Consider the following 25,119-nt stretch of genomic DNA (forward strand, 5'->3'; position numbering starts at 1 on the left):
TCCCACAGAGTTCTAGGGTACACCTAATCAGGTCCTGGGGATTTATCCACCTTTACCAGTTTCAAGACATCCAGCACTTCCTCCTCTGAAATATGGACATTTTTCAAGAAGCCACCATCTATTTCCATACATTCTATATCTTCCATGTCCTTTTCCACAGTAAACACTGATGCAAAATACTCATTTAGTTTCTCCGCCATCTCCTGCGGCTCCACACAAAGGCCACCTTGCTGATCTTTGAGGGCGTTTATTTGCTCCCTAGTTACCCTTTTGTCCTTAATGTGTTTGTAAAAATCCTTTGGATTCTCCCTAACTCTATTTGCCAAAGCTATCTCATGTCCTCTTTTTGTCCTCCTGATTTCCTTTTAAGTATACTCCTACTGCCTTTATACTCTTAAGGATTCACTTAATATATTCTATCTACACCTAAACACATGCTTCCTTCTTTTTCTTAACCAAACCCTCAATTTCTTTAGTCATCCAGCATTCCCTATACCTACCAGCCTTTCCTTTCACCCTAACAGGAATATACTTTCTCTGCACTCTCCTGATCTCATTTCTGAAAGCTACCCATTTTCCAGCCATCCCTTTACCTGCAAACATTTGCCCCCAATCAGCTTTTAAAAGTTCTTGCTTAAAACCGGCAAAATTTGCCTTTCTCGAATTTAGAACTTCAACTTTTAGATCTGATCTATCTTTTTCCATCACCATTTTAAAACTAAGGAGGAAGGTAGATTACAAGAATAAACTTGTGCAAAACACACAAACATGTTATGAAAGCTTCTAGAGGTGAAGTAAAAAATATTACTGAAGACAAATATAGATCAATTATAATGTTGAACAAAGATAGCAAACTAATTAAATATTTTGAATCATAAGTACAGAAAATGCTTTTCAGCCCATTGGGTCTGCACAGACAGAAACTGCTCTAAATCTACACTCGTCCCACTTTCTAGTGAAGACACTGATAGGTCAGCAAAATGGACAGGCATGTGGCAGACTGAATTAAATTCAGAGACATTTGAAGTTATACATTTAGGCAGAAGTGATAGGGAGAACCAAAAGACTTAATGGCACAATCCTAATCATAGTGCAAGATTAGAGGGACCTCAGTTGCATAGTTATGACTGATCTTGGGCTTCATAAATAGAGATATTCAGTACCAAAATAAGGAAGCAATACTGAACCTTTTATAAAGCTCTAACTATGCTGCAATAGAGCTTTATGTCCAGTTGTGGTCACCACACTTTAGGAAAAATGTAAAGGTTCTCGAGGTTGCAGAGGAGATAAACCAGAATGATTCCAGGGATGAGGTTTAGGTTGGAAAAATTGGGTTTTGTTTGCCTTGGCGCGAAGGAGATTGAGGGAGATTTGATCACAGTTTACACAAAGACAACAAGTAGATGCAGAACAAGTGTTACATTGAGATAGTAAAAGGGTGAGGGGACTCTCAATTTCAGGTTTTGAGTGAGAGATGCAGGGGAATGAGGAATAGTATTTTTGTGCAGTGAGTGGTAATAATTTGGAATTCATTGCCCACAATGGTGGTGAAAATGAGAATAATGATTTCAAACATAATTGACACTTGAAGGAAATAAACCTACAGGGATAGACTGGAGGAATGGGACTGACCAAGATTGATATGCAGTGATGGACTCAATGAGCCAAATGGCCACCATCTATCCAATAAATGTTTCAATATTTGTTAGCGAAGAAGAAATCCATGAGCTCCTCATGCTTTATTGGACATTACATGGAGTAGAGAGATGGACGAGACAATGTGTGTGTTCGTGTGATTATCAGAGTTTATGTGATCAAGCTGCTTTATGAACACCATTAGGTCCTACTCTCATCTTTCAGCATCAAATGCAAGAGAGTCCCCATCCTCCTTTTACAAAGGAAGCTGGGGGTCCTCTTGCAATTGATGCTGAAAGAGATAAGAATAGGACCTAATTGTTTATAAAGTCTACCCAGAAATATGGATGAGCTCAAGTTTGCTGAAACTGCAGGGTGAAAGTCAATCAGATGAACACTGAAGTTGGTTAGTTTGGAAATAACAAAACACGAATGAGGATTTTGGCAGCAGATGTGGAGTCAAGCTGTAGGCTATTTAAATATGGAGGATATTGGTTAAGCCCGATTCTGGTGACTTTCAGGATGAGAAACTCTAGTTGCTTTCCCCTCTGGCAGTGAATGGCAGCATCAGTCAGACTTGCGGGAATGGAGATAAGGGTTGAGGTGGAGGAATGATCAGGATGACAGAAGAGGTTTAACGGAAATGATGTGAGCTTGTGATTGAATGAATCAGCAACTGTAGAAACACAGTATTCTTTGCCATACCTTGCAGGACTCAAATAGCAAGTCCTTTTTCCTCAGAGTAATTTTGAAGGTGTTCCTTTCTGTCACTTCAAATGATGAAATCTGCCGATAATCAAAATTCTCCACAGACTCCACATCTCCTTGTTTGTAGAGAGCAAGACCCTTTGCTCCTACTGCCAACCACAGCGTCTGAGCCACGCTCACTGCCGAATTCTGCAATGCATTCAGACGGCAGACTTTATCTACTCTTAAAACAGTCATTTGGTCTGGTTCTACTAGTATGAATAAATATTTACTTTTAAGACGCAAGGCATAAATTTTACTTATACTTAATGAACTCAGTTGCCTTTTTCTCCCGTTTTCTGGGCATATTTTCATGATTGAATTTTATAAATGATGAATTCATAATTAACAACACTTTACAGTTATATAGCAACTTGATCCATTACAGTACACTTCAAAGGAGTGTAATCAGATAATATACCACACCTCCAAAGATTACATTATGGCAGATAGACAGAGATTTACCACACGGAAACAGACCTTTCGGTCCAACTCATCCATGCCATCCAGATACCTTACAGAAATCTAGTCTCATTTGCCTATTCATGTACCCAGCCAGATGCCTTTTAAATGTTGTAATTGTACCACCCTCCGCTACTTCCTCTGGTGACACATTCCATACACGCACCATCCTCTGCGTGAAAAAGTTGCTCCTTAAGTGCCTTTTAAACTTTTCCTCTCTCACTTTAAACCAGTGCTCTCTAGTTTTCCTCCACCCCGGGGTAAAGACCTTGCCTATTTAACGTAACCATGCCCCTCATGATTTTATAGACCTTTGAAAGGTCACCCCTCAGCCTCTGATGCTCCGGGAAAAGAACCCCAGCCCATGCAGCCTCTCCCTTTGGCTCAAACCCTTCAACCCTGGCATAAATCCTTGTAAGTCTTTTCTGAATTCTTTGAAGTTTCACAACATCCTTCCTATAGCAGGATGACTAAACTCTTGATCTAAAAGACAGGTTTTCAGAAAGTTCTTAAAAGGAGGAGAGGAAGGGGGAGAGAATTATGATGGAAATTCAAGAATGTAGGATTTGGACAGCTTAAGGCAAAGTTATCCATGGTAGGCTGAAGGAAATATGTATGTTCAGCAGTCTAGAATTACAGGAACCTGGTTCTTAAAAATGTGGGAAGACCATGGAGAGGTTTGAACATCAAAGTAGAAATTTTAAATAAGGACATGTTTCAACCAGTAACCAACCTACAACAGTGAGCACAGGTGTGAAAGACGGATAGGAGTTTATCAGAGTTAGGATATGGCCAGCAGAAATTTGATGAGCTCAAGTTTAGAGACTACAAAGTGACAGTTGGCTAGAGAAAGACTGGAATCGTTTAAACAGGAGGTAACTAAAGCATGAATAGGAGCCTCTGCAGCTGATAGGCTGAGGAGAGTGAGAGGGCAGGAAGTAGGCTATTTACCTATAGAGGGTATTAGACAAGCCTGACAGCTTTTTTTTTCTTCTCCAGTCCAGCAAAACAGAGGACAGTACATCCCAGAGTAGCATTAGAAGCTTTTTGGAGAGATTCAGACATGACAAAACATTAAATTGTATGTGAATGAAGACTTGGGCTAGCTCTGCTGGAAAGAGGTCATAAAATGGAAGCAGCTATGTCTTAAGGTGACTTTTATTATAATGATCAAAGTCAAGATATCTCACTAACTAGATATCTTTTGTTTACATCTTTCTAGCAATTAAATTCTAACAACAGACTGACCGTATCATTGGTGGATTTTCTTGGCTGAGTTACGCATAGAATTACTATCAACAGGTACAAGTCATGACTAGCAGTTACTAAGCCCATCGGCACTACTGGGTTTTATATGAACTCAGCCAGCAATACATTATCCAGCTTTCCCATGCAATTATTTACTAGTTAGACTTCAGTTCTTGTGAACCAAAGACGGCCAATAAAACAGGATAAAATTACTAAGCAATTGGAGAAACATGAATTTATTGGGGCTAGTTAGTACAGATTTCAAAAAGGCAGTTTCCCTTGATCAAATGATTAACATCAGTTTCTTGAAATAGCAACAAAGAAAGTAGATGAAGAACATATTTTGCATAAATCTTTCAATGTGTTTCATACAACTGAGACACATAGAATGATGAGATCTTGACTGACACAAGGAGAAAGAAGAGCAGAAGCCAAAATGTTGAGATGAAAAGGACTGTTATCAAACGGAAAGGGTGTGATGACTGTGGCTTCACTTGAATTAAATCTTAGTTTTATGGAAATGATTTGGACTTGGGAATTGAGGACTGAAATTAGAATAAGTTGGTATCTTTAAAGAGGTCATAGGTAGTGACTTGGAGAAGAATTAGACTGGGTATCCTATTGTGGGTGGCACAGTGGTTAGCACTGCTGCCTCACAGCGCCAGAGACCCGGGTTCAATTCCCGACTCAGGCGACTGACTGTGTGGAGTTTGCACATTCTCCCCGTGTCTGCGTGGGTTTCCTCCGGGTGCTCCGGTTTCCTCCCACAGTCCAAAGATGTGCAGGTCAGGTGAATTGGCCATGCTAAATTGCCCGTAGTGTTAGGTAAATGTAGGGGAATGGGTGGGTTGCGCTTCGGCGGGTCGGTGTGGACTTGTTGGGCCGAAGGGCCTGTTTCCACACTGTAAGTAATCTAATCTAATCTAATCTAAAGGGTACGAAAAACAAGTATGGGAATTGAATTAGACAAGGTAGAAAACAACAGGGGAATGGCAATGAACAACCAACTAGGTCATATTCATTTACAGGCAGTGAATAAGTAGCATTTTTAGCTGAAGTCCTATTGGTTGGAACAGGCGAGCCAATCTTGAGTGTACAGAAGAACCTCGATTATCCGAAGGACACAGCGGGCAGCATTTCGTTCGGTTAACCAATTCCAGATAATCAAATGCCATATAGTAGTTTAGCCAAGCGTCGGAACCTTGCAATCTTGACGGATAATCCAATATTCAGATAATCGAGGTTCTTCTGTAATTGGTTTCATAAACGGCAGTTAAGAGTTCATCACGTTTATGTGTAGCATATCCAATAAGGGTGGCAGATTTCTTTGCCCATTGTCATCCGTGAACCAGATGAGTTTTAAAACAATTTACAAGTTTCATGATTTCCATAACAGAGACCAAATTTTTTTTTTAAAGATCATGATTTATTTAACTAAATTTAAACTCCCAAAACTAAATTTAAACTCCCAAGATTTAAGGGCAGAATTTATCCTGCCCTCTGGATTACTAATTCAGTAATGTAACCATTAGTTAATGTACTGTATTGAAATGTATAGGAAGTAACTGGATGGGCATTATACATTGTGAGGGGCAAGTGTAGGATTAGATTTGGTGGCATGTGAGAGGGTACAGGAAGTGTGCTGGAGATCGAATTGGGTAGAAGAGTGGGGAGGTGGCATGTCAGAGTACAGGGAGTGAGAGGAGGACCAGGTGAGATACATACCAAGAAACCTGCACAGACCTCTAGGCAAAATGGCCTCATTTTGTACTTCTGCACTGTAATTACAATAATTGGCATCATCAGTGCATGAATTACAAAGTTTCACTAATTTGAACAAATATATTGAAATCAGTAGAATGGGAAAGATGGTCATTAATCAGAATCTTAATTTTTATTACTTTTATTACTTTGAGAGAAGGATGAGATTTACAACTACGGCCGCTCTGATTTTTTTCATAGATTATGTACTAATGACATCCTCAGCCTGAACGTGTAAAGACATTAAATATAGTTACAGGTGTTCAAAGAACATTCTACTGATACAGAAACTTAGCTCAAAGCAGCTTTGTATTCCCTGTAAAATGCATTAAAATTAATTTTGAAATGGAAGCTTTGTCTTAAAGGTGGGCTGGGGATACAGCCACTTAAATCAGTACATAAACATGAATTATTTGTATATGTATGGCTGTGAACAATTAACCACATCTGTTTGCTTATACAATTTAATATGAAATCTGTTTCAATAGATGACTGCAATCTGAGGGACTCAGTTTAAAGCAGGAAGCAGTCACTTGGAGCAAGTTGTGGTGACAGGTTTAGATTAACAACAGAGGCTTTAAACTGGATCATCTGATCAGACTGATTCAATCAAGTCAAACAATAATGTCAGAACTTCTCCACGATCTAATTGGAATAAAAAGATCAATGGTTGAGGATGAAGGAAGCTTTGTGTGAGATCAGGAGTTGATGGTAATATTGCAAACCTTCTGCAAGCACTCATCTCCTGTCCTGACTGAAACTCTCCTGATATTCATTCTCTCAGTTCCTCTTGTCATACTGGGAGAGAATATACTGGCTGAAGTCAGAATTGCAATATATCAAAAATTCTGGGTTTGAGGTTATGTTTTGCTTTATCTGCAAATAGGTCACAAAGAATAATGAACAGAATTACCAGTAAAAAAGTGAGGTCTGCTTCAGAAACAGAAGATCACCTTAGACAGTGGCTGGATGCTACAGGAGCTGATAGATGTCTACATAATATTATTTACAATGTTTTTTTAAAACACACAAACTGCACAAATTCTGATGCAAAGACAAATAAATTATCCAATGCACTTACCATAAACGCCCCTACTTCGAACAGTGTAGCTCCATATCCAGACCATTCCCTCACTATGCTGAGGTATGTTGTCATAGCTTCCAGTTGGGTCATTCCTGGAAGCTGTTTCCATTGTTCAACGATTGTGGCCATTAAAGTCGCTGCCTCCTCTTTGAGCCGTACTTTTAACAGTTGTTCTTCCTCAAGTTTCTGTTTCTGGGTTGTGCTGCCCCACAGGCTGCTCGCCAGAGTTCCTGGCAGTAAGTGACTCAGACCCTTACTATTTGTGGAAAGTAAAGCCTTTACAGATTGCTGGACCCGAGCCTGGAGAATATGCATAGGAAATAACTCCTGAAGTTTAGGTAGTGGCACATGTGTGGTGAAATCGCGGATTGTAAACTGCAGTCTCAGGGCAGCCAGGGCCAGCAGAGTTTCTTCAGATGCAGGAAAATAGCCTTTTGTTACCATCTCATGGACCTAGTCATAAACAAATCACATTTCTTAGATATAATAATAACCAGAGGATTCAAAATTGGGGCCATACTCCCAAGAATATAGAAAAACTTCGATAGGTCAATGGCATTAGTCAGGGATAGTCTAGACTCTGCAGCACTGTTATGACATTAATAACGAGTTCTCATTTTCTGGAAACTTATGTACAATGTTTCCACAAGAATTAAAGTCATTGGAGCTGTTTTATAATATTTTCAGACAAATGAGATCAGCAAATGAGTTGTACATTTCAGACAAATAGGGTGAAAAAGGTATTCTGTGATGTATTATCTAAAAATGAATTGGAAAATGTACCAATACCTTTGGACAGGGAAGCGAGAAGTTAGAGTTCAATATTGAGGATTCTCGTACAGTTCCAGAGATCTACAGAGTACGTAAGAAGGAACTTTTCCTCAGGACCAGAGGACATCAGTGTAAAGTGACTAATTAAAGAAGCAAGAATAAGGAAACATTTTTGTTTATCCAGTAAATGGTTAAGATTTGAAGTGCACCCCCTTTAGGGGGATGGAGGCAGAGTTAATCATTTCAAGAGGGAATTTGATAATTGTTAGAAGTGTTACAGAGAAGGTAGGGGAATAGAAATCATTGAATCATACAATGAGAAAAGGTTCTTGGCCCATTTAGTCTGTACTGCCAAAGGTACACTAAATCTACACTAGTCCCATTTTCCAGCACTAGCCCATAGCTGATCAGCATCAGACATCAGGATCAAATGTCTGCTGGGTATTCCTACTATTTTCTGTTGTTAGAACCTTAGAGTAGTTACAACACAGTAGGAAAGAGGCCATTCAGCCATCATGTCTGTGTCAGCTGAAAAAATACTAGCCTCTCATTCTAATCTCACTTGGGCCTTAGATGCAGATACAGTTCTTGTTTAAATGAGTTGAGGTTGTTCACATCAACCTCCAAACTAGGCAGCAAATTAAAGGCACCTGTCATCTCTAATCTTTCTACCCAACATCTTAAGTCTGTGCACTTCTGCTAAATGACCGCCTCACAAGAACAAACTGGTCTTCTCTGTCTACAATATTCGATCCCCTCATTGTTTTGACCATCTCAATTAAGTCACTCCTCAGCCTTCTAAGGAAAACAATGCTAGCCTATCCATGTTTTCCTCATACTTGCAATTTTCAAGTCGTGGCGACATTCTTATAAATAAAAGCAAAACATTCTTGTAAATCACCTCTGGATTCTCTTTATTATATCCTTCCTGTAAATGGGTGGCCAGAACTGTACACAAAAATCCAGCTGTGGCTCAACCAGTGTCTGGTACAGTTCTCACATTACATCCCTGCTCCTGTTTTCAAGAATGAAGGCAATTATCCTTATTCTTTATCACCTTGTGTACCTGTCCCGCCACCTTCAGGGATCTCCGGTGTCTCACTTCCTCTACCCTCTCAACAGCCTCCTTTTATTAGATATTCTTTTGGTTTGTTTGCCCTGCTCAAATGCATAACCCCTATTTCTCTGGATTGAATTCTATTTGCTGGTTTTTCACCCACTTGATCAAACCACTAATATCAATTCTGAGGAAGGTTCACCAGACCCAAAACGTAAAGTCTGATTTCCTTTCACCAGTGGGTGGCACAGTGGCTCAGTGGTTAGCACTGCTGCCTTATGGCACCAGGGTCCCAGGTTCGATTCCAACCTTGGGCAACTGTCCGTGTGGTGTTTGCACATTCTCCCTGTGTCTGCATGGGTTTCCTCCAGGTGCTCTAGTTTCCTCCCACAATCCAAAGATGTTCAGGTCAGGTGAATTGGCCATGCTAAATTATCCATAGTGTTAGGTGCATTAGTCAGAGGGGGGTGGGTTAATCTTCGGAGGGTCGGTGTGGACTTGTTGGGCTGAAGGGCCTGATTCCACACTGTAGGTAATCTAATCTAATCAGTGCTGCTAGACCTGCTGAGCTTTTTCAGCAATTTCTGTTTTTGTCACTGATATTATCCTGCCATTGACAGCTATCTTGTTCACAATAAGTTACACACTAACTTTTGTATATTCTGCAAATTTCCCAATCATGCCTCTGATATTTATGTCTAAATTATTAACATATAAAACAAACAGCAAAGGACCCAAAGCTGAGCCCTATGAAACACCACTGGAAACTGCTTTCCATTTAAAAAAATAGCAGTCGACCATTTGGTGGGCTGCACGGTGGCACAGTGGTTAGCACTGTTGCCTCACAGCGCCTGAGACCCGGGTTCAATTCCCGCCTCAGGCGACTGACTATGTGGAGTTTGCACATTCTCCCCGTGTCTGCGTGGGTTTCCTCTGGGTGCTCCGGTTTCCTCCCACAGTCCAAAGATGTGCAGGGTCAGGTGAATTGGCCGTGCTAAATTGCCCGTAGTGTTAGGTAATAAGGGGCAAATGCAGGGGTATGGGTGGGTTTCGCTTCGGCGGGTCGGTGTGGACTTGTTGGGCCGAAGGGCCTGTTTCCACACTGTAATGTAATGTAATCTAATCTAATAACCCTTTGTTTCCTATCAATAAGCCAATTTTGGATCCAACTCATCACATTTACGTATATTGTATGGGCTTTAACTTTTCTAACCAGTCTGCCAAGGGACCTCATCAAATACTTTACTACAATCCATATTGACAAGCTCCACTGCACTATTCTCATCAATCGTTCTTATTATTTCCTCAAAAAAATTAAGTAAATAAATATGACCTTCCCTTGACAAAACCATATTGACTATCCCCGATTAATCTGTGCCTTTCCAAGTAACAGCTAATCTTACCCTTCAGTATTGATTCCAGTCATTTACCCATTTCAGTGGTCAGACTGACTGCTCTATAAATTTTTGAATAATGGTTTGCGGATTTTCAATCCTCTGGTACCTCATCTGTATCTAGTGAGGAAAGAAAAATCATCCTCAGAGCCTCTGCTATTTCTTCTCTGGATTCCATGAACAGCCTTGGATACAAGAATTCATTCGGCTCTGATGATTTATCCACCCTCAAGGAAGTCACTTCCCTCTCATTGTGCTATTTTATCTAAAGTTTCATACTAGATGGGTAGAACTGATACAAGGGTGATGACTTTGATGGGATTGTACTAAAGGCCCCCAAATAATCAGAGGGAAATCAAGAAGCAAATATGTAGGAAGAGCACAGCTGTAAGAATAATAGGGTTGTAATAGCAGTGGATTTTAACTTTTCAAACATAGACTGGGATTGTCATAGTGTTAAGGGAGAATCATGGGGAGAAATTCATTAAATGCATTCATGCTTTTCAATTAATATATAGATACCCTTTCTAATGAAAGGGCAAAATTCGACTTCGTCTTGGGAAATAAGACATGGCAATGGCTGAGGTGTTAGTGGAGGAGCACCAAAAGATAGTTGCAGTCCACAAACTAAAGTTATAAATTGAGGAAAAGCCAATTTTGTTGGTATTAGACAGGATCTTTGAAAAGTTGACTGGGGGAGGCTGTTCACAGATAAAAGGACTCTGGCAAGTGGGAGGCTTTCAAAAGTGAGATAATGAGAGTACAGGGCTAACATGTCTCTGTTAGTGTGAAGGTCAAGGCTAACAGCAGTAGGGAACATGGAATGACTAGAGATATTGAGGCTCCAAACAATAAAGTGGAGGCAAATGTCAGGTATACATAGCTGGGATCAAGTGAGTCCCTTGAGGATTATACGGGGTGTAGGGGTTCACTTAAGAGGGAAATCAGCAAAATGTGTACATGTGATAGCTTTGGCAGATAGGGAGAATCCAAAGAGATTCTGCAAGTATATTGGGGGCAAAAGAGTAAGTAGGGAGGAAATAGGACCCCTTAAAGATCAATGAGATCATCGATGTGTGGAACCACAGGAGATGAATGAGATCATAAACTAATATTTCACATCAGTATTTACTGTGGAGAAACATGGAAGCTAGGGAACTTGGCAAAATAAATAGTGATGTCTTGAAAAGAGTCCCCATTACAGAAGTGGTGCTGGCAGTCTTAAAACTCAAAGATTGACAAATCCCCTAGACATGATCAAGTATATACCAGGACATTGTGCAAAGAAAGGGAAGAAATTGTGAGGTCCCTAAAAGAGATATTTTTATCATTAACAGCCAAAATTGAGGTGACGGAAGACCAGAGAATGGCTAATGTTGTGCTATTATTTAAGAAAGGCTGCAAGGAAAAGCCGGGGAACTATACATTGATGAGTGGTGGGCAAGTTATAGTCATACAGCATGAAAACAGACCCTTCGGTCCTAACAGTCCATGCCAACCACGTTCCCAAACTAAACTCGTCCCACCTGCCTGCACTTGGCCCATCTCCCTCCAATTCATGAACATACTCAAATGTCTTTTAAACATTGCAACAGTTTCTCATCCACTGTTTTCTCTGGCAATTCATCCCACTCACAAACCACTCCCTGTATAAAAACTGCACCTTGTTCTTTTTAAATTTTTCTCCTCTCATTTAAAAATATGCCCTCTAGTTTTGAACTTCCCTACCCTAGGGAAAAGACTCTTCATTCACCTTATCTATGCCCTTCATGACTTTATAAACCTCAATAAGGTCAGCACTCCACCTCCTACTCTCCAGTGAACAACCTCCAAGCCTATCCTGCCTCTGCTTATAACTCAAACCCTCCATTGCCTGGTAAATCGTTTCTGAACCCTCTCCAGTTTAATAATATCCTTCTTGCAACAGGTTGACCAATTTACTCCAGAAGAGACCTCACCAAAATCCTATAGAACTTCATCATGACATCCCAACTTTTATACTCGAAGATCTGAGCAATAAAGGTAAGTGTGGTAAATGCCTTCTTAACCAACCTGGCTACCTGTGACACAAATTTCAACAAATTATGTACCTGACCTCTAGGTCTCTCTGTTCTACACTAACCAGGGCCCTACCATTAATTGTATAAGTCCTGTCCTTATTTGTATTACCAAAATACAATAACTCACATTTATCCAAATTAAACTCCATCTGCCACTCCTCCACCCATTGACCCAATTGATCAAGATCTCTGCCATCTTGATAACGTTCCTCACTTGTCCACTATACCAATGATTTTGGTGTCATCTGCAAACGTACTAACCATGCGTTCTATATTCTCATCTAAATAATTTATATAAATGACAACAAAAATGGGCCCAGTAACAATCCCTGTGTAACACTGCTGGTTACAGGCCTCCAGTCTAAGAAACAACTCTCCACCACCCCTCCTCTGTATCCTATCATAAAGACAATTTTGTATCCAATTGGCAAGCTCACCGAATCCTATGAGATCTAACTTTACTAATAGTTTACCATGCGGAATCTTGTCAAAGGCTTTACTGAAGTCCAAGTGAACAATGTCTACCAATGTGCCTTCAATAATCATTTTGGTTACTTCATTGAAAAACTCAATTAAGTCTCTGAGACACTTTCCTCACACAAAACCATGCTGACTGTCCGTAATCGTTCCTTGCCTCTTCAAACGCACGGAAATCCCATCTTTCAGAATCACCTCCAACAATGTACCCACCGCTGATGTCAGACTCTCAGGTCTATAGCTTCCAGGCTTCTCCTTACAGCCTCTCTTAAACAATGGGACAATATTAGCCACCCTCCAGTCCTCTGGGACCTCACCTGCGTTTGTTGATGATACAAATATTTCTGCAAGAGGCTCTGCAATTTCCTCCCTAACTTCCCACAACAACCTGGCATATACTTGATCAGATCCCTGAGATTAATCCACCTTTATATTTTCTAATACCTCCAGCACTACCTCTGTAATGTGAACCATGATCAAAACATCAATATTTATTTCTCTAGCCTCCATTTCTTTCTCAACAGTAAAAACTGATACAAAATATTCATTTAATATCGCTCCCCTCTTCTAAGGTTCAACACAAAGACAACATTGTTGATCCTTAAGGGATCTTATTCTCTCTCTCTGGTTGCTCTCTTGCTCTTAATCTATCTGTGGCATCTTTTTGGATTATCTTTAACCTTATCAGTCAAAGCTATCTCATATCCCTTCTTTGCCTTCCTGATTTCCTTCTGTACAATGCCCCTACAATCTTAATAATCTTCAAGAGACTGATTCCAGCTGTCTATATCTAATACGTGATCCTCTTGCACTTTGATTCATCTTTATTCATCCATTGTTCCCTAATCTCACCAACCTTTCACTCTAACAGGAACATAATGGCTCAACTCTCGTTATCACACTTTTGAAAGCCCCCCACTTGTCAGTCATCCCTTTACTTGTGAACAGTCTACTCCAATCAACTTTTGAAAGTTATTTCACACCCTTAAACTTTGCCTTATTCCAATTGAGAACTTTAACTTTTATCGAAGGATTATCATTTTACATAAATATTTTAAAAACAATAATATTATGATCCCTGGGCAGAAAGTGTTTCCCTACTAATACTTCAGTCACTTGCCCTGTCTTATTTCCCAAGAGAAGGTCAAGTTTTGCTCCTTCTCTAATAGAAACATTTAAATATTGATAAAGAAAATGTTCTTAAATACCTTTAACAAGCCAGTCAATTTTATTATTCTTACAATCCTATTATTCTTATATAAATATGAATCTCTCTACATGTTTGCTTCTCAATGTCCCTCTGAATATTGGGGGGCCTTTAGTACAATTCCATCAAGGTGATCAACCCCTTCTTATTTCTAACTTCAATCCATATAGTTTCACGAAATGATCACTCAGAAATATCTAGTAGTAATGTTTACCTTATTCAAAAAATGTCATTCCCTCTCTTCTATCCTTAGTATAACATCAAAAACCCAAACATTGAGTTGCCAGTCCTGTCCTTCCTTCAGCCAAGTTTCTGTAATAGCTATGACTCCCAGTCATGCACTGAGTCCATCAACCTTACGTGTAAGATCCTCTTGTATTGAAAGATGTGCAGTTTAATTCTTCAGTTACTTCATTCTGACTTGCTCTTGTTGGTCTTTTCTAATTAACTTGTTCTCTTCTGATTCAGAAACATCCTCATCTTTCTTTATATTTTCACTGTTACTTAGGAAGTTACCCCCATCAAAAAGTGTACAAGCTCCTGAAATAGAATTGCAAATCTCCCGCCAGGATATAGATCCATTTCCATGAATTCGACTGGGACAACACTACTATCATAGGGCAAGCCAGACAGAGAACAGCCAGGGAATTCCTAGAGGCATGGCATTCATCCACAAACTCCATCAACAAACACATCGACCTGGACCCAATATACCAACCACTACAGCGGACAGCTGAAACTGACAACCGGAAGCGGCAGGGACAGACCACTAAAAACACCGGAGGAAACATCAAAGAAGCGCTTCGCAGGAGGCTCCCAAGCACTGATGATGTCGCCTAGCCAGGGGACGAAACGTTTGCAACAAAAACTTCCAGCTCGGCGAACAGAACCACAACAACGAGCACCCGAGCTACAAATCTTCGCACAAACTTTGAATCCATTTCCAGTTCAGGTAAAACCCATCCTTCTTGAACAAATCTCTTCTGTCCCAGAAGGGATCCTATTGATCAAAGAGTTTGAATTCCTGCACATTGCACCACCTCTTTGGCCATTGATTTATCTCCCCTACCCTTTTATTCTTTCCCTTATAAGAACTTAACACTGGAAGTAAACCAGAGATTACCACTTTTAATGTTCTGTTTTTTTAACCTACTTAGCCTACATTCACTTTGCAAAGCCTTAACCCTTTCTGTAACTATCATTCCTACCAATGTGTACAACAACTTCCTGCTTCTCACTCTCTCCTTTGACAATATGCTTCAAACGTTTTGAGAAATCCTTAACCCTGGCACCAAGAAAGCAACATACTATCCTAGATCCATGCTCACTGCTGCAGGATCTCCTGTTTGTGCCCCTGACAAGAGAGTCCCCTATAACAATTACTCTTTTACATCTTGACAAAACCTGTTTAACTTGAGCCAAACACAGGCAAATGGGACTCGTTCAGTTTAGGAAACGTGATCTGCATTAACGAGTTAAGCCAAAGGGCCTGTTTCTGTGCTGTATGACTCAATTACTTCTCTTTATCTAGAATGTCTGCATCATCACTCTCCTTTATAAAGTCAAAGACAAAACACTTTGAACCCTGCCCACATCTGCATCCACCAAATTACCATGTCAATTTCATATAGGCCCAACCCTTTCTTTAGTTATCCTCTTCCCTTAATGCACTGATTAAAAACAACTTTGGATTTTACCTTAATATTTTTCATAGGCTCTCTTTGATTTCCTAATTTTGCTTCTCATTTCACCCCAGTACTTTCTATACTTCTCTAAGTTTACTCAAGTGCTACTTCTTTTGAAATTGTCATAAGCTCTATTTTTCTGCTTTATCTTATTCTTAATGCTTCTTCTGAATTCCTCAGGAGACTCTAGATTTGACATGTCTACACTGTGACCAAACCTCTCTTTTTAAATGCTTTCCACTGATTTCTCATGGTTTTCTTCGAATACCTGTAACTAGTCCACCTTTTCCAGATGATCTGTCAGTTTTGTAAAGAGTGCCATCCCCAGTTCAGAACGTTTACTCCTGTTCTATCTTTATCCCTTTCCATAATGATGTTAAATCAAACTATCATGATCACAATCTCCAAAATGGTCATCTACCTGCCCAGGCTCCATTTCATGAAACTATTTCTTGGTTTGCATTCTCTCATACTGGACTTATTGCATGTGGCTAAAAATATTATCTTGAATGCAGTTCAAGAATTTTGTGCCCTCCGTTTTTCACAATGTTCATATCCCAGCTGACATTTGGGTGGTTTAAGTTCCCAACTATTATCGCCCAATTGTCTTTGCACCCAGAAATTTGCTGGCATATCTGTTCCTCTAGCTCCCTCTAGAGGGAGGCTAGAGTAGACACCGGCAGTGTGGCTACTCCTTTTCTGTTTCTGAGCTCAAGCCATTCTGCCTCATTTGATTCTTCATCGTTCCTCGTAGATGTGACTGATTCTTTAAACAATTTTATCAGACTGAATCCTGGGATGGCAGGACTAACACATGAAGAGAGACTAGATTAGTTGGGACTGTATTCACTGGAGTTTAGAAGAACAAGGGGCATCTCATAGAAATTGCATAAAATTATAACAGGGTAGATCCAAGAAGCATTGACCAGGGAGGCCAGAGCCAGGGGTCACAGTTTAAGGGTATGAAATAGACCAGCCATTTAGGACTGAGATGAGGAGAAATTTCTTCAGCTGAGTCATACAGATCTACAGCACAGAAAAAGGCCCTTCAACCCATTGTGTACATATCAGTCAAAACCAAACTATTCTAATCCCATTTTCCAGCACTCGGCCCATAACCTTATATGCCTTTTCACTGCAAGTGCACCATTTAAATACCAATAGTCTTATTGCACAAAAACAGATCCTTCTATCCAATTTATCGTGCCAACCAGACATCCTAATCTGACCTAGTTCCATTTGGCCCATATCCCTCTAAACCTTTCCTATTCATGTACCCATACAGATGGTTTTTATCTGTTGTAATTGTACCAGCATCCATCACATCCTCTGGCAGCTCACGTCCCTTTTATATCTTTCCCCTCTCACCCTAAACTTATGCCCTCTAGTTCTGGACACCACAACCCCATGGAAAAGACTTAGTCTATTCACCCTATCCAGGCCCCTCCTGATTTTATAAAGCTTTATAAGGTCAACCCTCAGCCTCCAATGCTCCAGGGAAAATAGCCCCAGCCTATTCAGCCTCTCCCTATATAACTCAAACCCTCCAAACCTGGCAATATCCTTATAAATCTTTTCTGCACCCTGTCATGTTTAACAACATTCTCCCTATAGAAGGACAACCAGACCTGTACACAGTATTCTAAAAGTGGCCTCACCTTCTTAAATGTTATGTGAGTTTCTACCTCGACACCCCTTACACTCAGTGACTTTTACATTCCCACCACCCTCTGAGTAATAAGATTTTATTTTATCTCCTCTAATCTCTGCCCCTTAACTTAAATCTATGTCCCCTGGTCTTTTATCCCTCCGTCAAGACGGAAGGTCTCTTTCTGGCTACCTTATCTATGCCTGTCATAATTTTTGACATTTAATCATGTGCCCCTCCAGTCTCTCTGCTCTAAGGAAAACAATCCCAATCTGTTCAATCTCTCTTCATAACTGGAACTCTCCAGCCCAGGCAACATCTTGGTAAATCTCCTCTGCACCCATCCCTATAAAGTCAACTCCAGAATGGCACATAACAACTGTGGCTTAACCAATGTTTTTCACAGTTCCAGCATAAGGTTAATGCTCTCAAACCCGAAGCTTCAGCAAATACAGGCAAGTGACCTACATGCCTTAACCACATTATCCACTTGGATCCATGTTTTGAAGGAGAAAGATATAGCTTTTAGGGTTAAAGGATCAAAGGTTATGGGGCAAGTGTGGGAACAGGGGACTGAGTTGGATGGTCAGCCATGATTATACTGAATGGCAGAACAGGCTTGAACAGCCTACTCCTGTTCCTATTTTTCATGTTTTCAATAATGCCACCCTTTTTATCCCCTTTTCCATCCTGACTGAAAACTCAAAATCCAAGGATATTGACCTCCCATCCATGGGACTAGATTAATTTAGGATATCTGGTTGGCATGGACGAGTTGGGCCGTAGGGTCTGTTTCCATGCTGTACTTCCTACATAACTATATATATGGAAATACATCTGGATCCCAGCTCACAGGCTTTATGGATCATACTCCTTGTATATTTTCAATGCTGCAAAGTTTCTGAGCAGTACATGCTTTAACCCTTACGTCTGGAGTCACCCACTAACTTTCAGCCTCCCATTCTCTGTTTTGCCAATCTAGTTTAAACTCTCCTCAACTCTCCCCTAAATGATATTTATCCCAGTCCAGTTCAGGTCTAGATTAACTGGCTTGTACAGGTTTGAGAATGTGGTGCTGGAAAAGCACAGCAGGTCAGGCAGCATCTGAGGAGCAGGAGATTTAACGTTTCGGGCTTGATTCCTGTTGAAGGGCTTAAGCCCAAAACGTCAATTCTATTGCTCCTCAGATGCTGCCTTTTCCAGCACCACACTCTCGACTCTGATCTCCACCATCTGCAGTCCTCACTTTCTCCTGGCTTGTACAGGTTCCACGGATGCCCAGAAATCAGATGCTCTGGCTCCTTTACCAATTTGCCAACCAAGTGTTCAATTACTCAATTCTCCTACCTCTATGCTCAGTAGGAAATGGGACTGGGAATAATCCGGACACCAAGATTGAACCTGCTTTTCAATGTCCTACCTAGCTCCAATCCCTACTTAAGTCTTTAGTACCAACTTAGACCATAACCTCTGGCTGCTCACTCTCTCCTAATGGATGTCCTACAACTACTCTAACATTGTTTACCTTGGCACTGTTTTGCGTGTCTGTGTGCGCGTATGGGGAGCTGATAACCTAGTGGTTTTTATCACTCGGCTATTAACCCAGAAACTTAGATAATGTTCTTGGACCCAGGTTTGAATCCTCCATGGCACATGGTGGAATTTGATTAAATTCTTAATTCAAGATTTTTGTTGTAGTGATGATCATGATACTACTGCTGATTGTCACGAAAAGTCCATTTCATTCATTAATCTCCTTTAGGGAAGGAAGCCTGCTATCCTCAACTGGTCCAGCCTACATATGACTCCAGACCCACAGTAATGTGGCTGACTCTTAACTGCCCTCTGGGCAATCAGTGATGGGCAGTAAATGCTGGCCTCACCAGCAATGTCACATCCCACACATGATTTTGTTTTTTAAAAACCTTATTACTGTTGCTGCTCCCTTCTTTTTCTGCCACATTACCCACCGTACAGAGTACTGCCTGTGGAGCCACTGATGATTTTAGCTGCACTCTTCTGAGGAACCATCGGCCCCACCATTAACCAACATGAAATCCTGATTAGCAAGTATAGAAGACTCAAAGAATTTTGTCTGCTTCTCTAGACTGCCAAATGATCACCCATTTCTTTGCTCTCTGTACATTTCTAATCTGTGGTGTGACCAGCTCAATAACATGCGATCCACGTAGTCCTCTGCCTCACGGATGCAAACAGTGACTCCAGCTGCTGCTCAAGTTCTGAAACCTGGAGCTCAAGCTTGTGCAACTGCTGACACTTCCTGCAAACGTGTTTGTCGAGGATGCACTGTGCATCTATGACTTTACACACAGTGTGTGATTAGCTTTCCACCTGGTCCAACTGACCTGCCATCAATAATTGTAGTAAGCAGTTTTTAAAGTTAAGATAGAAAACACTACTCATTTCTTCCCCTGTATTAAAGAACCAATTACAGTCAGCTGAAAGTGGTAAAAAAAAGGAGCACCTCCTCCTCCTGCCCTTCACCAAACTCCCACTTCAAACTTGATAAAAACTAAAATTGCACTCAGCATAGACTATTTATATTTTCTGAAAACAAATGACTCCAGCTTTTAAAAAAAGCAGATTAAGCCATCCACTAATTAACTAGCTCCAGCTTCTCTCTGAGCATATAAACTACTGAACTAAGGCTCCAATGAAACATGTTTATTTCAGATTTGCAGCTCCTGTGTATTTTGTTTTATTATTGTAATTAGATGAGTTGTGCTTGCAGTGAGCAGACATGGTCACAACTGGCCTCCTGAGCTGTAACTATTTTATAATCCTTTGAATTTATAAACTATTAGTATTTATGGCAAAAGCCAACCATTAGCTACAACTCTGATGTTTTACATTTAGCTTCATGATCAGTTTACAGTTGTTTATTTCAGCAGTGATAATGCAGATGTACTAAGGAACAACAAAAAAAAGAAATATAAACATGTTTTTGCCAAAATAAAAATGGAACATTTGATATTTAAAGTAGAAAGTCAGAAGATTTACCTAAAAGGAAGCTTATGCAATGTACTTGTTTTTAAATCAAAGTAATACAACACACTATTTGGAAAATGTTGGACCCACAGATTGATGATCATTCAGAATGGATGGTCACAAAGGTAGTGGGGAGGGAACACTGGGACAAAAGCCAGGTGAGCAAGTCATAGGCACGCTAGCATTCTGGCAGGTAGAGAACCATTTGTTACTCTTGCAGGAGTGGTCTAAACTCTTAAAAACACTCAACCTCTCCTTTTGGAGCCCTTCCCTTTGGGACCCACCATATTCACTCTCAAAATCAATAATGTAAAGATGGTATTACACACTGAATAATACAACATAGTAACACGGCCTTCGATCCACCATGGCTATACTGACCATAATGCCAGTCTAAACTAATCCCACCTGCCTGCACATGGTCCCTACTCCTCTATTCCCTGCCTGTTCATGTGTTTGTCTAAATGCCCGTTTAAATATTGCTATCTCATCTACTTCTATCACCTCCTCTGGCAGCACATTTTAGGTACCTAACAGCATCTGTGTAAAAAGGTTCCCACATACATTTCCTTTAAACTTGCCCCTCTCACCTTAAAACTATCCCCCTAGTGGTTGACATTTCCATCCTGGGAAGGAAAAAAGTCTGATTATCCACCCTATCCATGCCTCTCGTAATTTTATGTACTTCTATAAGGTTGTCCCTCAGCCTATGATGTTTCAGTGAAAACAATCCAAGTTTGTCCAATCTCTCTGTATAGCTAATACACTCCAATCCAGACCATATTCTGCTAAACTCTGCCCAAAGCTTCCACATCCTACCTATAGTATGGTGAACAGACCTGTTCATAATATTACAACTGTGGCCTAACTACAGTTTTAAACAGCTGCAACATGACTTGTCAACTTTTATGCTCAATGCCACAAAAAAAAGAATAGAACATTACAGTGCAGTACAGACTCTATGTTGCGCCAGCCTGTGAAACCAATCCGAAACCCATCTAACCTACACTATTCCATTCTCGTCCATTTGCCTGTCCAATGACATTTAAATGCCATTAAAGTTGGCAAGTCTACAACTGTTGCAGACAGTGTGTTCCATGCCCCTATTACTCTGAGTAAAGAAACTACCTCTGACATCTGCCCTATATCTATCACCCTTCAATTTAAAACTATGCCCCGTTGTGCTAACCATCACATCCTAAGAAAAAGGTTCTCACCGTCCACCCAATCTAACCCTCTGATTATCCTGTATGTCACAATTAAGTCATCTTTCAACTTCTCTCTAATGAAAACAGCCTCAAGTTCCTCAACCTTTCCTCACAAAACTTTCCCTCCGTACCAGGCAACATCATTATAAACCTCCTCTGAACCCTTTCCAAAGCTTCCACATCCTTCCTATGATGCGGTGACCAGAACTGCACGCAATACTCCAAGTGTAGCCACACCAGAGTTTTATACAATTGCAGCATTACCTCATGGTTTCGAAACTCGAACCCTCTACAAATGAAAGCTAACACACCATTTGCCTTCTTAACAACTCTAACAAACTTAGGTGGCAACTTTGAGGGGTCCACTTACATGGACATGGAGATCTCTCTGCTCATCTACACTACCAAGAATCTTACCATTAGCCCAGTACTCTGCTTTCCTGGTATTCCGTCCAAAGTAAATCACCTCACACTTTTCTGCATTAAACCCCATTTGCCACCTCTGCAGTCTATGTCCTACTGTAACCTACAACATCTTTTGGCACTATCCACAACTGTACTGACCTTAGTGTCGTCCACAAATTTACTTGCCCATCCTTCTACACTCTCATCCAGATAGTTTATAAAAATGACAAACAGCAGTGGACCCAAAACAGATCCTTGCAGTACACCACTAGTAACTGAACTCTAAGATGAATATTTCCCATCAACCACCATCCTCTGTCTTCTTTCAGCTAGCCAATTTCTGAACCAAACCACTAAATCACCCTCAATCCCATGCCTCCGTATTTTGTGCAATAGCCTACAATGGGGAACCTTAGCAAAAGCCTTACCACACCAACCGCTTTACCATCATCCACCTGTTTGGTCACCTTCTCAAAGAACTCAATAAGGTTTGTGAGGCACAACCTACCCTTCACAAAACCGTGTTGACTATCCTTAATAAAATTATTCCTTTCTAAATGATTATAAGTCCTACCTTTCCAACTCTTTACCCACAACCAAAGTAAGGCTCACTGGTCGATAATTACCAGGGTTGACGCTACTCCCCTTCTTGAACAAGGGAACAACATTTGCCAACCTCCAGTCTTCTGACACTATTCCTGTAGACAATGACGACAAAGATCAAAGCCAAAGGTTCGGCAATTTCCTCCCTGGCTTCCCAGAGAATCCTAGGATAAATCCCACCCAGCCCAGGGGATTTATCTATTTCACACATTTCAGAATTTCTAACACCTTGTGAACCTCAATCCCATCTAGTCTCCCAGCCTGTTTCTCTGTATTCTCCTCAACAACATTATCTTTTTCCAGTGCGAATACTGACGAAAAATATTCATTTAGCGCTTCCCCTATCTCCTCTGACTCCACGCACAACTTACCACTACAGTTCTTGATTAGCCCTAATCTTACTCTAGTCATTCTTTTATCCCTTATATACCTATAAAAAGCTTTCGGGTTTTCCCTGCTCCTATCCGCCAACAACTTCTCATGTCCCCTCCTCGCTCGTCTTAGCTCTCTCTTTAGATCTTTCCTGGCTACCTTGTCACTCTTAATCGTCCTAACTGAACCTACACATCTCATCCTTACATTAACTGCTTCTTCCTCTTGACAAGAGATTCAATTTCCTTAGTAAACCACAGTTCCATTGCTCGACCACTTCCTCCCTGCCTGACAGCTACACACTAATCAAGGACACACAGTGACTGTTCCTTGAATAAGCTCCACATTTTTATTGTGCCCATCCTCTGTAGTTTCCTTCCCCATCCTATGCATCCTAAATCTTGTCTAATCACACTGTAATTGCCTTTATCCCAGCTGCAGCTCTTGGCCTCTGGTATACACCTATCCCTTTCCATCGCTAAAATAAACATAACCGAATTGCAGTCATTATCACCAAAGTGCTCACGTACTTCCAAATCTAACACCTGGTCAAGTTCATTACCCAGTACCAAATCTAATGTGGCCTCACCCCTTGTTGGCCTGTCTACATACTGTGTCAGGAAATCCTCCTGCACACAATGGACAAAACTGACCCATCTAAAGTAACTGAACTATAGTATTCCCAGTCAATATTTGGGAAGTTGAAGTCTCGCTCCTATCGAGAATCATCTTTGCTATCCTTTCCTCTAAATTTCTGGAACTATTCGAAGGCCTACAGAAAACTCCGAACAGAGTGACCTCTCCTTTCCTGTTTCTAATCTCATGCCATTCTACCCGAGTTGACGAGTCCTCAAACGTCCTTTCTGCAGCCATAAGATGGTCGTTGACCAACAATGCCACACTTCCACCTCTTATACCATCTTCTCTGTTCTTACTGAAACACCTAAACCCTGGGACGCGCAATAACCATTCCTGTCCCTGCTCTATCCATGTCTCCGAAATGGCCACAATATCGAAATCTCAGGTACCAACCCATGCTGCAAGCTCACCCACCTTATTCCGGGTGCTCCTGGTGTTGAAATAGACATACTTCAAACCAACGTTTTGCTTACCGGTGTCCTCTTGCAACCCTTAAATCTTATTTTGGACGTCCCTACTCAATCTCCTCTATACTCAAACTACAATTTAGGTTCCCATCCCCCTACTGAATTAGTTTAAACTCTCCCGAACAGCATTAGCAAATTTCCACCTACGATATTGGTACCCCTCTGGTTCAGGTGAAGGCCATCCTATTTGTAGAGGTCCCACCTACAACAGAAAGAGCCACAATTATCCATGAATCTAAAACTCTCCTTCCTGGATCCTCCCTGTAGCCATGTGTTCAAATTCTCTCTCTCCCTATTCATCGCCTCACTATCACATGACATGGGCAATAAACCAGAGATAGCAACTCTGTTTGTCCTAGATCTAAGCTTCCACCCTAGCTCCCTGAATTTCTGCCTTAAATCCCTATCCTTCTTCCTACCTATGTCGTTGGTGCCTATGTGGACCATGACTAGGGTCTGCTCCCCAGCCCCTGCAAGGATCCCGAAAACACAATCAGAGACATCACAAACCCTGGCACCTGGGAAGCAACAGACCAACAGTGAGTGTCTCTTGTTCCCACAGAATCTCATGTCTGTCCCCCTAACTATGGAGCCCCCACTGACTAATGCTCTGCTCTTCTTCCCCATCCCCTTCTGAGTAACAGGGACAGACTCTGTGCCAGAAACCTGTGCCCCACTGCTTACCCCTGGTAAGTCCCCCACCCCAACAGTATCCAAAATGGTATACTTGTCGTTGAGTGGAAGGGCTACAGGAGATCCCTACATTGCCTGCCGGTTCTCTTTCCGTCTTCTGACGGTAACCCATCTACCTTCACCTTGTACCTGAGGTGTGACTATCTCCCTGTAACTCCTCTCAAACACCTGTCCCACCTCCCAAATGATACGAAGTTCATCCAGTTCTAGTTCCTTAAAGCGGTTTTCGAAGAGCTGGAGTTAGGTACACTTTCCGCAGATGCAGTCAACAGGGACACTAGTGGTGACCCTTACCTCCCACAATCTGCAGGAGGAACATTCAACTGCCCTAGCCTCCATTCCCATTATTCTAAATTCCCAAGACTACTGAAAACTAAAAGACGATAGCATGCATTTCATAAGTCCTCTTTGCCACCTTATCCACTTGTGTGGCCACTGTCTGGGGGCTATGATCTTGTACCCCAAGGTTCCTCCATATATCAATGAT

At 41.0% G+C, this 25,119-nt stretch overlaps 1 protein-coding gene across 1 annotated transcript in view; it reads right to left on the minus strand.

The window, feature by feature from the left end:
- plekhh3 (pleckstrin homology, MyTH4 and FERM domain containing H3) overlaps nt 1-25,119 on the minus strand; it is a 122,516-nt gene that overhangs the window by 3,740 nt on the left and 93,657 nt on the right. The window contains exons 12-13 of the mRNA XM_043720701.1: nt 6,935-7,390; nt 2,341-2,532 (exon numbers count right to left, since the gene is read on the minus strand). Of these exons, the coding sequence (XP_043576636.1) occupies nt 2,341-2,532; nt 6,935-7,390 (648 nt within the window). The remainder of the gene's footprint in view (nt 1-2,340; nt 2,533-6,934; nt 7,391-25,119) is intronic.

Source organism: Chiloscyllium plagiosum, chromosome 31, assembly GCF_004010195.1.
Source record: "Chiloscyllium plagiosum isolate BGI_BamShark_2017 chromosome 31, ASM401019v2, whole genome shotgun sequence".
Lineage (NCBI taxonomy): Eukaryota > Metazoa > Chordata > Chondrichthyes > Orectolobiformes > Hemiscylliidae > Chiloscyllium > Chiloscyllium plagiosum.